The 13,640-nt window shown below is 66.6% G+C and overlaps 1 protein-coding gene across 1 annotated transcript; it reads left to right on the top strand.

Moving 5' to 3' along the window:
• Window positions 1–6,698: 6,698 nt before the first annotated feature.
• C1QL1 (complement C1q like 1) lies at window positions 6,699–13,192 on the top strand. The gene is made up of 2 exons (XM_054801958.1): window positions 6,699–7,482; window positions 12,561–13,192. The coding sequence occupies exons 1-2, from the start codon at window positions 6,916–6,918 to the stop codon at window positions 12,738–12,740; spliced, it is 747 nt and encodes a 248-aa protein (XP_054657933.1). The 5' UTR covers window positions 6,699–6,915; the 3' UTR covers window positions 12,741–13,192.
• Window positions 13,193–13,640: the final 448 nt, after the last annotated feature.

Raw genomic sequence — 13,640 nt, 5'->3', positions numbered from 1 at the left:
CGAGCACTTTCAGGGGGCCGGCGAGGCACCAGGCTCCCCACAGTGTGGCTGGGGCTGGTGTGGTGGGGGGGGGGGGCCTGGTTTGGGGGGGCCTGGTGCCCTGGGCTGAGCCGGGGCTTGAGCCCCCAGGGTGGGCTGAGTGCCTGGGCACTGGCACCCACCAGAAAGGGCTCCTAAGTCTGGGGCTTGGCCACCGAGTCCCTCCAGTGGGTGCTGGCATCCCTCCCATGGGTGCTGATGACGCTCCTGTGGGTGCTGATGTCCCTCCCGTGGGTGCCACGTGGTACCCAGCCCTGGCAGCTCCAGCCCCACCTGGGTCCCACTCCTGGCCACCCCCCAGCCAAACCCCCTCAGGAACAAGCTGGCCGGACACCCTGCGTCCGCAGCGGTGGCCGCATGGCTCAGCCTGCAGCCGTCCCCCACCGGTGACAGCTCCGTGGGCTGCTGGGTGGCATCGACAGCTCAATCGATGGCTGTGGAGGGGGCCTGAAGGGCAGCGCATATCCAACCGGGGGGGGAAGGGACACCCTGGCCGAGACCCCCGCGCTCGTGACACAGATGCTGCTTCCGCGTGGGCTGCCACGTCCTGCGGGTGCCGGCGCAGGCCCAGGGGTGCTGCGCCGCGTTCCCCAGCGCCGGCACGTGTACCCCCCTTCCCCGGCCCTGCACGCTGAGGCCGCCCCAGCTCGCTGCGCCTCCTGCCATCGATCGGGCGGTGTCTGGAGCAGCCGCTCGCCGCGGCCCATCCGTCTCCGCGCCGGGGGCTGTTTGAGCAGGGAGCCCGGCCCCACGCCGTGCGCAAGCCAAATATTTAACTGCTGCAAATTGGCGGTTGGATCAATCACGCTGCGGCTGTCGGGGGCTCGTGATAAACGGCCATCCCTCCCGCTGCACCCCCTTCCCCAGAGCACCCCTTTCCTGGGGCGCTCCCTCCCCAGCACCCATCAGGGGGCACCCGCTGGGCAGGTGAGGGGCTGTGCAGACATCCTGGAGCTGGCAGGTGTCCCCCCCACGGGGCTGTGGGACAGGGTGACGTCCCCCAGTGGGGATGGTCCCCAAGCGTGGGCTGGGTGGACGCCCTGGGGGACAGGCGGGACGGGCTGAGTGTGGTGTCACTGCGTGGCACCAGCATCACAGGTGTCACCGTCCCTGCGTGGTCCCCGGGGTGTGGCACGGTGTCGCTGTCACTGCAGGTCCCCAGGGGCGTCACGCAGTGTCACCGTGGCCGCACTGTCCCACTCGTGTCACACGTCGCTCTGTGTAGCCCTGCGGTGTTGCACAGCGTCGCTGTTGCTCCCTGGGGTGTCACATGGTGTCACTGTCACTGCGCAGTGCGCAGGGTGTCACTGTCACCGCGGGGCCGCCGGCTGCCACGCAGTGTCACTGCAGCTCCCGTGGGTTGTCACACGGAGTCACCGTCAGTGCCTGGTGCATAGGATGTCACATAGTGCTATGTCACTGCATGGCCCACGGGGTGTCACCCAGTGTCACCGTCACTGCCGTCCCACAGTGTATCACCCAGTGCCGCTGTCACTGCGTGGCCCACCGGGTGTCACCCAGTGTCACCGTCACTGCCATCACACAGTGTATCACCCAGTGCCGCTGTCACTGTGTGGCCCACCGGGTGTCACCCAGTGTCACCGTCACTGTGCAGGATACCCCCCAGCACCACCCCCTGCACATCCTGTGGGCTGTCACCCGCTGTCACTGCGCACCCCTGGCTGTGTCACACCCTGTCCCCACTGGCGTGGGGCACCCTGGGGACAGCACAGTGGGTCCCAGCAGCCCAAGTCCCCATGGGGGGGGACACACGTCCCCGAGCCCGTCCCCACGGCCGGATTCCGCTGCCAGGCGAGCGGCCCTTTCCCATCACTCACCAGCCAGCCCCGTCAGCCAGGATCTAATTAATTAGCGGTGTTGGCAGCCCTTAATTGCCGCGCGGCGGGAGGGTGAGGGTGGCGGGCCCCCGCCGCGGCCGTAATGAGAGGCAGCGTGACGGGGATGGGGACAGGGGATGCAGGGGGGATGGCCCACCTTGTCCCCCCTGCTGCCAGCTGGGGTCCCCCATTGCACCGGGGCCGGTGCCCGGCATTGGGCTGGGGTGTGCTGGCATGTCGCCGTCCCCGGGGCCAGCAAACCCAGCTGGCCAGCTAGCCAATCAGCCCACCACTAGCCAGCCAGCAAGCCCCCTGGATCAACTGGCCAGGCAATCAGCCAGGTGGCCAACTGGCCAGCTAGCCACCCAGCCAACCGGCCCGTTGGTCAACTGGCCAGTCAAATAGCCAGCCAGCCAGCCAGCTAGCTTGTTGGTCATCTGGCCAGCCAACCAGCCAGGTGGCCAACTGGCCACCCAGCCAACCAGCCTGTTGGCCAACTGGCCACCCAGCCAACCAGCCTGTTGGTCAACTGGCCACCCAGCCAACCAGCCACCCAATCAGCCACCCAGCCACCCAACCAGCGAACTGGCCAGCTAGTCAACCAACCAGCCAGCCATCCAACCCACCACCTAGCCAGCCAGCCAGCTGGCTAGCCATCTATCAACCAGCCAACCAGCTAGTTGGCCAACCAGCTAGCCACCTGCCAGCTAGCCAATCAGCTACCAACCACCCAGCCAGCCAGTTGGCCAGCTAGCTAGCCAACCAGCCAGCCAGCTGGCCTTCAAACCAACCAGCCAGTTGGCCAACCAGCCAGCCAAGACATTGGCCAGTCATCTACCTGCCAACTAGCCACCTAGCCGTGCGGCTAACCAGGTAGCCTACTGGCCAAGTCTCTAGGCAAGTGTGCAACCAGCCAATGAGCCATCCATGCGTCCAACCAGCCAGCTAGCCATCTGGCCACCAGCCAACCAGCCAGCGGTCAGGCAGCCAACCAGGAGCGCCGTCTGCCCACGTCCAGCCGTGCCTTCACCTCTGTCCTGCAGCCCCATCCTCACCTGTCCCTCATCTCCTGGGCTGCGCTGGGTGGGGACACCTCTGTGTGTCACCTCCCTGCTGCCCTGCTGAGCCCTGACACACTCATCACAGCAAGCAGGCCCTGGGCACCTCCCAGCCCCTCCCTGGCCAGAGGCACCTCCAGCCCTGGGGGGTTTGAGCCCATTTTCTCCCCAGCCTGGCACCAAGAGGTGAGCGTTGGCTCCTGCTGGGATCGTCTCCACGTCGGGATCGGTCCATGGGACCTTTCCCTGCTCCCGTGTTGATCTGTGCTGGTGCCACATCTCCACAGGCATCCACAGCCTGGAAAACTCGTTAATTCCTCCTTTTAATCATCCCCGCCTCCTGATGAGGAGGTCACGGTGTACTTTGTCAGGGACGGAAGTGATGCAGATCTGGGGGTTGTGTGGCTGGGGTGGCTGGTGTCCCCCCTTGGGGAGCCAGCCTGGTGGTCCTGGCCTCCTGGAGATGGATGGATGGAGGGAGGGATGGATGGAAGGATGGAGGGATAGATGGATGGAGGGAAGGATGGAGGGATGGATGGAAGGATGGATGGAGGGATGGAGGGAGGGATGGATGGATGGAGGGATGGATGTGCAGATGAATGTGTGGGCAGATGGATGTGTGGATACATGGGTGGATGGATGTGTGGCTAGATGGATGTGAAGATGGATGGAAGCATGCATGGGGAGAAGGAAGGATGTGCAGATGACTGCATGGATGGATGGATGGTTGGATATATGCGTGGGTGCATGGGAAGGAGCACACGCATTGGGGGATGGATGGATGTGTGGATGGATGATGGACAGACCCATGGAAGCCACCAAGGTGGTGGGAACCAGCAGAGGAAGCCCCAGGTGGGGCTCAGGAGACCCGGCTGTCTTCCCAGCTCTGCCCCAGCCCATCCAGCCCAGGCCCCAGCACCCCAGGGTGTCCTGCCCACCCGGCCAGGGGCCAAGGGCCCAGCCCTCACTGCCCACAGCCCAGCGTCCCCTCCTGGGGACACAGTGTGATTTTGGGGGACAGCACCCAAAACCATTGGGGACAGCTTACAAACGCCGGCTCCCTCCCCAAGCTCATCAGCGTTAGGGTCGTTAGTTATTTCCAGCTCCGAGCCCTAATTACTGCTGAGCCATCAGCACCGTGTCCCCCCCTCCGCCGGCACGGTCCTACGGGCAGCACCTGCAGCGCCAGGAGGGGAAACCGAGGCAGCGCCGACCCCACGGACGCCCCCGCCCCAGCCGCCCCCGCACTTCCCCAAATCCTCCTTAACGAGCTGCGCGGCGGGCGGAGGTACAGCCACCCCCCCCCAATCCCCCCCCGACCGAACCTGTGTCCCCGGCGCATCGATCGAGTCCCCTTCCCCGCCCGCCCCCCGGCCGCTGGCGTCCCCTCGGCGTTGCCCACCCACCTCCCCGCGTCACGCTGCCAAAGCAAACAGCCGTGGGCTCGGCCGCGCATCGATTCTGCGGGAGCTGCTGTTTGCTTAACCTTTGCAGAGGAACGGCGGCGGCTGGCGTCGAGCAGAGCTGCCGCCGCAGCCGCCGCCACAACCCGCCGCAACCACCGCGGCCACCACCGACACCGCTGTCACCTCCCGGCTTTGTCCCTTTCCCCCTCCTGCACTCCCCAACGTGGCCCTTTGGAGGTCGCCGCTCGGTTGCCCGTCCCCAGGTGGACGCTGCGCTGCACCCCCTCCCTGTGCAGGGCTGGGGGACAGGGACAGGGAGCACCCCGGGGGCTCCAGGCAGGGTCACCTGGGGCGTTGTCCCCATCCGTAGGGTGCTGCCGCCCCAGGGTGACGTTGAAGCCATTCTGGCTCTGCAGCTGGGCTGTGGGGACACGGCCTGGGGGCGTGGTGGGCTGGGGTGGTGGCCATGCTGTGGGGACACGGTGGCCTGGGGTGGTGGCCATGCATTGGAGACACAGTGGCCTGCGGCAATGAGGTGACCTGGGACTGGGACACAGTGTCCCAGGGTGGTGGCCATGCCATGGGGACACGGTGGCCTGTGGCAATGAGGTGACCTGGGGCCGTGGCCCCGCCACCGGGACACAGGGACGTCCCCCGACCCTCCAGGTGAGACGAACGCCCTCATGCAACCAGGGGGTGCCTGTGTCCCCCCCCATCTCCCTACCACGGCCACCCCATCCCCACACGGTGCCCCCTGCCCACCTGGGCCACCGCGGCACCGGTGCTGGCGGGTGACTCACGCAGCCCGTGACCTCGGCGAGGCGTATTTTTAGGCGCTTGTTAAAAAAGAAAGATAACGAGGATGGGGCGGGGGGGGACACACTCGCACACACACAACGGTGGAGAAAACAGCCGGGGAAGGAGCAGGTGACACGACAGTGACAGCTTGGGGGGCACACACGGGGCTGGCAGCACCCCCACCCCAAAATAATCTGCGCCCCCCCAAGACTCGTTAAGCCGCCAGGAATAATTGCCTCCTTAAAGCTGGCTAATTGATTTTTGCACGCTGATTAAATTAAAGCCTCTGCGGGAGCTGGGGGGGGACACGCAGGGGCGATCGATGGGCTGCCAAGTGTCCCCTCAGTCCCCCCCTCCTCTGGGTTGGGGGGCTGGGGTCTGTCCCCCGCGTGTCCCCTGGGTTTGGGGACACGGGAAGGGGGCGCACCCCCGGGGTGGAGGGGTTTTTTGCGGGGGGGGCGGGCACAGTGACCCCACGGACCCCATAGGTGCCACCGGGGTTGATGCCACCTCAACGGCGTCACCCGAGGCCACCAAACCGCTGTGGCGGGCGGCACTGGGAGCAGCCCCCGGGCGGCTCTGTGCCTGTGTGTGTCCCCCTCCCCAGCCCTGCTGCGTGTCGTCCCCCCCCGGCCCCGCGTCCTTCGCTCACCCCCGGCGCTGGCGGCGGCTGTCACTTGCCATCACGTTCCGCTGTCCCCGCCGAGGCTGATGGAGATGGCAGGCGACGGAGCGGGCGCAGCCGCGTGTACCCATGTCACGAGCCCGCCGGTGCTCAGCCCCCCGGGGACAGCTCTTTCCAGTGGCTGTCACCCCTTAGCGTGGCCCGGCCATCCCCATGATGGCACCCGTGGGTGCCCCGTTGTCACCGAGGCCTTTACCACTGGTGGTGGCATCCTGTCCCGTGACCCCACAGTTCACCCCGATGGCTGTTCCTGAGTGGCGGGTGCTTGGCCACATGGGTGCCACCTGGGCTGTCCCAAAGTATGGGTGACCTGAGATCCTGGCCCCCGTGGGAGGGGAAACTGAGGCAGGGAGGAAGGAAAGGCCCTGGGGATGCTCTGGGGACAGTCACCCACGGGTTTCTCCTGTGGGGACACGGGTGATGGGTCCCAGGGGTGTGCCCAGCTCCGGGGACGTGGCCACCAGCTTGTGGAGGTGACGGAGCTCCGGGCCCCGTGGGGACGTGGCCACCGGGTGCTCGGGGACGAAGGTGGCATCGCCCGGTCCTCGTGGGGACAGGGCGTGGCTCGGGGTGACCACGCGGGGACGGTCCACGCCGGGAGAGGGGACGGGGCCGCGGAGGGGTCCCCAGCGGTGGGGGGGTACAGGGGGGGCAGCCGGGGCCGGCGGGACCGGGGTCCCACGGAGACACCGGGGGTCACGAGTGGGGCGGGCGCGGGCGGCACCGGGCGGGAGGAGGGGGGGGAGCTGCAGGGGTGGGCGTGGCAGAGGCGGGGGGCGTGGCAGAGGGGGCGTGTCCCCCGCCCAGCGCGGTGCGTGGGCGTGCCCGGGGCGGGGCTGGGCGTGGCGGTGGGCGTGGCCTGGGCGGAGTGGGCGTGGCCAGGGCGGGCGCGGGGCGCACCGGAGCCAGCGGAGCGCAGCGGAGCGGAGCGGCCACCGCCGCCGCCGCCACCCCCGAGCCCTCCCCCCGCCGCCGCCGCCCTGCTCCCCCCCACCGGCACCATTCCCACCCCCGGGCGACAACGCGCCCCGGCCGGGCGGCGGCTCAGCCTGGGCCGGAAAACTTTACTGGCGGCCGCGGCGGGGGTGGTGATGGTGCTGGTGCTGGTGGTGCTCATCCCGGTGCTGGTGAGCTCGGCCGGTACCGACGGCCGGTACGAGATGCTGGGGACTTGCCGTATGGTCTGCGAGCCCTACGGCCCCGCCGCCGCCCCCCCGCCGCAACCGGCCGAACGCGGCCCCCTCCCGCCGCCCTCCACCCTGGTGCAAGGTCCCCAAGGCAAACCGGGGCGACCGGGGAAACCGGGACCTCCGGGGCCACCGGGAGAACCGGGACCGCCGGGACCGGCGGGGGCGCGGGGTGAAGTGGGACGACCGGGACCTCCGGGATTACCGGGTCCGGGGGCTACCGGTGCGGTGAGCGCGGCTACCTACAGCACGGTGCCACGCGTCGCCTTCTACGCCGGCCTCAAGAACCCCCACGAGGGCTACGAGGTCCTCAAGTTCGACGACGTAGTCACCAACCTGGGGAACAGCTACGACGCCGCCTCCGGCAAGTTCACCTGCGCCATCCCCGGCACCTACTTCTTCACCTACCACGTCCTCATGCGCGGCGGCGACGGCACCAGCATGTGGGCCGACCTCTGCAAGAACGGCCAGGTAAGGGCTGGCGGGTCCAGCTACCAGCCCCGCGGTGGGGACAGGAGCTGTCGCTGCCCCTCGTGCACTGGAGAAGGGCTCTGGGTGCGTCCTTGGGGTGCCCCGTCCCTTTCCCAGCCCCAGGGATGCATCCCCAGGGTGCCCCGTCCTTTTCCCGGTGGTGACGATGGGCTCTGGGTGCGTCCCTGGGGTGCCACATCCTTCTCCCGGCCACAGAGATGCACCCCCAGAGGTGCTCAGTCCTTCCCCTGGCCCTGGAGATGCACCCCCAGGGTGTTCTGTCCTTCTCCCACTGGTGATGATGGGCTCTGGGTGCGTCCTCAGGGTGCCCCGTCCTTCTCCCAGCCCCAGGGGTGTACCCCCAGGATGCCCCGTCCTTCTCCCAGCTGCAGAGATGCACCCCCAGCATGCTCTGTCCCTCTCCCGGTGGCAGTGATGGGCTCCGTGTGCGTCCCCAGGATGCTCCGTCCTTCTCCCAGCCGCGGAGATGCATCCCCAGGGTGCCCTGGCCTTCTCCCAGTGACGTGATGGGCTCCGGGTGCACCCTCGGGGTACCCCGTCCTGCTCCCAGCTCCAGAGGTGCCTCCTCAGGATGCTCCGTCTTTCTCCCAGCCCTGGGGATGCACCCCCGGGATGTTCCATCCTTCTCCCAGCAGCGATGATGGGCTCTAGGTGCACCCCCGGGGTGTCCTGTCCTGCTCCCAGCCCCAAAGATGTGTCCCCAGGGTGCCCCATCCTTCTGGTGGCAGCGATGGGCTCCGGGTGCATCCCCAGGGTGCCCCATCCTTCTCCCATCCCCGGAGATGCTCCTCCGGGTGCCCTGTCTGGGCACTCTGCCCACCGTAGCCGTGCTGCCCTTCTGTGTCCCCAGGGGTCCCCTCGGTCCTTTCAGTGTCCCGGAGACATGCCCCGTTGTGCCTTCGGGGTGCCTTGGGGTGTCCCCGCTGTGTCCCCAGGGTGCCCTGCGCTCCCCAGCCATGCCATCGGCCCCGTGGGGACTCCCTGGGGGGGAAAGGGCTCCTCCGCAAGGGACAGTGTCCCTGGAGGGGGGCAGCACCTGCCCCACTTTTGGGGTGCTGCACCCCCAGCCCGGAGCTGGCTCTGCTGCCGCTGTGTCAGGAGACACGTCCCCATCCCCAGCTGGGCTGCGTGGGGACACCATCGGGGGGGACACCCCACAGCTGGCTCCATTCCTGCCCCCCCGCCCTGCTCCGGCATCCACCCCCTGGACCCCAAAATCCTCCCGACCCCGAGACGCAGCCTCTCCATTCCCGTGGTTTTTGGGTGGTGCCCGAATGCTGCCCCATTCCCACACCATGGCCCCCCGCCAGCCACAACTTGGGGCACAAGACATGGCCCCCAAAATGTCACCTGAGCTCTATTCCCTTGGGTGTCCCTGCGGCCAGCATCCTTGCTGGGATTCATCCCGCCCTGCTCCCGCTTCCCGTCATTTTCTCCCAGCACCAAGCCCCTGTGGTGCATCCCTGTCCCGAGGACGTATGACACCAAATTAACCCAAAACTGAGTTATCAACCCCCAAAAAATCTGAGGCTGGGGGGGAAGCGGGAGCCTGGGCACGGCCGCTGCGCTTCACCCTTCGGCTCTGAAAACCTCTGAGCTGGGAGCGCAGCAGGTGCAGGAGCCGCTCAGCATTTTTTCTCCATCCAAACAGTTTAAATTTTCTTTTATTGGGTTTTTTTATTGTCTCCCCACGCCCAGTCTCAATTTTTGGGGGGTCCCAGCGATGCTCGGCACCAACTATTTCTCCCAAGCAGCATCCGTGTAACTCTGGACCGAGCATCCCCCCAAAAACCACCTCACTCCCTTTTTCCTCCCCCAAAATCCCACCCCCGAAATATTTTTGGGGACCCCCCAAAACCTTCCTGCCTCCTCCTGCCCCCCACTGAGCTCTGACACCCCCCCCGCTCGGTGGGGGATCGACGCACCCGGATGCTACCGGATGAATTTCCAGAAGCTACGGAGCCCCTCATCGAGAGGAACCGTGCTCGGTCGGGCGCGCGATGCAGCTTAATCAACCAGTTGTTAATTACTAACGAGGTATCGCCGCTCCAATATTTATAAAGAAGCGGCTCGGGAGGCGGGGGAGCACTTTGGCAGGCTGGCACTGGCGGGAGAGTTTAAAAAAGGTACCCCAAAAATGCCCCAAATAATTAAAAAATGGGGTTAATTAGGGGGTTGTTGCAAAAAATACCCCGTCCCTGGCAAGGCTGGGGGGGTCTGGGGGTGCCGGGGGGGTTCCCAGTGGATAAGGGTCGATCCTGGCATCCTCCAAGGGAATTATAACTTGGGGTGCCCCCATCAGCCCCCCACTTTCCTCCGGGCGCTGCCGGTTTTGGGCACAGCCCATCACCCCTGCGTTGGGGCTGGAGTTAATGAGAGCCAGGGGAGCCCCAGTGCTGGGAGGGAGCTGCTTCTGGTGGTTAATTAGCATTAATTATTCTTATTTGTATTAGCCCGTAGATTAGCAGGGAGTGGGACAGTGGGAGGGGGGGAGATGCGGGATGGACAGCCGGGGGGGGGGGGTTGGAGCCAGGTGGTTTTGGGGTCCCGGCTGCCTCGTGTAGCTGAGGGGGGGCGGCTGTGCCACGGCTTGGGGGGGGGGGCACAGCCCCAGGGGGTCCCCGTGGGTGGGGGCCTGGGGACGGTCCCCAAGGGACTCTGTCTGCGGGGACACAGGGATGCGCTGGGGGGTCCTGGGGGGCACCCGCTGCTGTGCCCGGGGGTCTGAGGGGGCACCCGCTGCCACGCCTTGGGGTCCTGGGCTGTGGCGGCCGTGGTGGCTGTGGCACTGGGGGGCACGTGGTGTGCCCGAGGCACCGAGTGTCACCGCCAGCGGCTAAGCCTGGAGATGGGAGCACCCCGCTGCCCCCCCACCCCCTGACAGCCCCCGGCCCTCGGGCGCAGCGGGCCATGTCGGGGACCATCCCCACCCCTGTGTCCCCAGGACTGGTGACACCACCCCAGCAGCGTCCCTGGGGTCGGTGGCAGCGGCCACAACGGAGGCAGCTGCTGGGGCCGGGGCTGTGTGTCCCCCCCCCAGTTCCCACCTCCGGGGGCTGCGCCTGGCCGTGGCGTGGGGAAACTGAGGCACGGAGCAGGAAGAGGGGGACAAGGCCATCAGCGGGGGGGACGTGGTGGCAGCCCCCACCTCGTCTGTCGCCGTGGTGCCGAGAGCGGCTCAGCCCGGCCCCGGCGCTGCCATTTATCTTCCCTGGTTAGCGTGAAGGGCTGGCGGGCGCACGGTGACGAGGCGGCTCCTTAACGAGGGAAGACGGATGGTGCTGGGCGGCTCTGGCCGCGACGGGGGGGGGGGACACGATAACGGCTGAGCCCGGCGCCAAATGCTTTTCCCTGGTTCTCCCTCTTCCCCCCTCCTCTTCCTTGGCACGACCCCAGGTGAGGCAGCACTGCCCAGAGACTGGGGCGCTGTGATTCACCAGCTGAGACTCACCGTGTCCCTTCCAGGGACGGGGACCCTCGTGGTGGTGGGTTAGACACAGGGTGACTTTTAACAGGGCGAGTGTTGGTGATGGCACGAGGGATATGGCTGCGTGGGTCCCTATGGGACCACCTGCTGGGCCATCAGTAGGTTCCAGAGTTAAAAACCTCTGACCGGTGCATTACCACACCATCGCACACTGCCTGTGGGCTTGGGGACATGCCGGTGTGTTTCCTGAGGAGGAGAGGACGGGGGTCCCGGGGGCAGGGGACAGGAATCCATGGGGACACCCTCCTTCCCTCGCCAGCTCTGGAACCCTGCAGCCTCTCGGCAGCGCCTCCCCGCCCGGCGTGAGCCAATTAAAAGCCCATTCTTGTGGGTTATAATTAGGAGCATCTTCTCCCCGGTGCATCGCTTTTGCATTTCACTTGGGATTTTACCTGCCGGCTTGTCACTGTCACCCGGCGCCACACGATCTCCCTGCAAGGCACCGGCGTAGATTTGATTACCCAAATAATTCGGCAGCGGCAGCAGGCTCCAGCCACGGAGCTTCTTTTCCAGGCAGTTATGGCAGCTCTGGCTCTTTCGGCACCCCCTGGCCTTGTTCTCCGGCACCAGAGCAGCTGTTTACCGGGGGGAACATCCTGCCCCACAGCAAATTGGGATCCGGACGAGTGGTGGGGCTCATTTTTGGGAGATGTGAGCTCTGCCCTTGCCACGTGCTCGTGGTCCCGGTGAAGCTTGTGGGAAGATGCGTGGGGATGCGGCGGGTTAATTAAATTAGTTCAGGGCTGGGCTGGGAGACGGGGTCCTGTGTCCGAGATGGGGTCCTGTGTCTGAATCCAGAGCCAGGGTCCCGTGTCTGAGCCGTGGTCCCACATCTGAATCCAGAGTCAGGGTCCTGTGTCCGAGACGTGGTCCTGCACCCGAATCCAGAGCCGGGGTCTCGGGCCTGAGCCACGGTCCTGCATCCAAATCGGGAGGCAGGTCCCATGTCTGAGCTGGGGTCCCACATGCAAAGCCAGACTCAGGGTCCCATGTTGGAGCTGTGATCCCACATCCAAATGTGGCGATGGGGTCCTGTGTCTGAGCTGTGGTCCCGTGGCTGAATCTGGAGCCGTGGTTCCATGTCTGAGCCATGGTTCTGCACCTGAACCCGATACTGGGGTCCCGTGTCTGAGCTGTGGTCCTGTGTCCAATCCATGGTCCTGCATCTGAACCCAGAGTTGGGGTTCCGTGTCTGAGACGTGGTCCTGCACCCAAATCCAGAACCGTGGTCCCATGTCCATGCCATGGTCCCGCACCCGAAACCAGGACCATGGTCACACGTCTGAGCCATGGTCCCACATCTGCACCTGGACCTGTGGTCCCACATCTGAACCCTGAGCCGTGGTCCCACATCTGAGCCTGCAAGGTCAGGGAGAGGCTCTGGGCCACCTGGGACCCGTTCACCCGTGGGTGGGGGTCTGGGGCACCCCACGCCACCCCCCAAGCTGGCGAGTGGCGTCCCTGACTGTGGGTGAGCTGGGACCCTGTGCGTTCCACGGGATCCAAGGGCTCAGCTGTCCCCTGAGCCCCATGGGGCAGGATCCGGGTAACGCAGGTGTCCCCTGCGCAGGTGCGGGCCAGCGCCATCGCGCAGGACGCCGACCAGAACTACGACTACGCCAGCAACAGCGTCATCCTCCACCTGGATGCGGGGGATGAGGTCTTCATCAAGCTGGACGGGGGCAAAGCCCATGGCGGCAACAACAACAAGTACAGCACCTTCTCCGGCTTCATCATCTACTCGGACTGAGCCCGGACCCACGGCATCGCCCCACGGCCCTCACGCCCCACAGCATCCCCCTGCTGCCCTCCAGCCCCACGGGATCCCCCCGCGGGGGTCCAGGCCGTCTCTGGTGCCCCCAACCCCCCCTTTCCCATTTGCTCACCCACGGCTGCTCATTCGGGGCTGGGGGGGGCCGCGGGGGGCTGGGGGCCAGCAAGAGGCTGGGGGTCCCCCCTGCCCCCCCGCCCCTGCATCCCCATCCCCTGGCTGCGTGCCCTGCTTTGCCCCACAGCTCCCTGCTGCCTCCCCACACCCGGGGCGATGCCAGGGGCCGGGGGGTCCCCGCGGGCGTGTATATATGTACAGGACGCGCGGATGTCTATACGGGTGCCCCGGCCCCGTGCCGGGGGGCTGCGCTGGGGCAGGGGGAGATGCCTTGTGTCCCCCCCCAGGGCGACTCCATGGTAAAGCAGAGCTGTGACCTGTCCCCGTCTGCTGTCTGTGTCCCCAGTGTCCCCACCCCGGGGACGGGGTCCTCCTGCCACCCCCCAACAACACCACACCCTGCTTGGCTCCCCGAATCCGGGGGTGCCGGGAGGGGCCCCCCCTGTGCCCAGACTCTGGGGGTGCCACCACCGCCATATCCCTGTCCCCAGTGCCCAGGTGTCCCTGCTGCAGGGGGGGTACGGTCAGGCCAGGCAGAGCCATGGGGACCCTCCGGCATGCTGCGGCCATCACCGCTGCGTCAGCACGGGCAGACGTGGCCCAATTAGAGGTGACAGTGGGTGCCCCGGGCCAGCGGCCGCCAACTGTGCAGTGGCGGTGGGGTGGAGGATGGGAGCCATTGCGTGGGGGTGGGTGTCCCTCCCCAGGCCCTGGCAGGTCCCTGGTGCTCGTTTCTCAGCGCTAATTAACGGGGACAAGGCA

This window comes from Grus americana, chromosome 22, assembly GCF_028858705.1.
Source record: "Grus americana isolate bGruAme1 chromosome 22, bGruAme1.mat, whole genome shotgun sequence".
Lineage (NCBI taxonomy): Eukaryota > Metazoa > Chordata > Aves > Gruiformes > Gruidae > Grus > Grus americana.
Note: the sequence above shows the minus strand (reverse complement) of the source record. Positions and strands in the feature narration are given on the sequence as shown.

Coding starts and splice junctions, on each gene's coding strand:
- C1QL1 (XM_054801958.1), top strand. CDS start 6,916: ATGGTGCTGGTGCTGGTGGTGCTCATCCCGGTGCTGGTGAGCTCGGCC. Junction 7,483..12,560: donor ACCTCTGCAAGAACGGCCAG/GTAAGGGCTGGC, acceptor TCCCCTGCGCAG/GTGCGGGCCAGCGCCATCGC.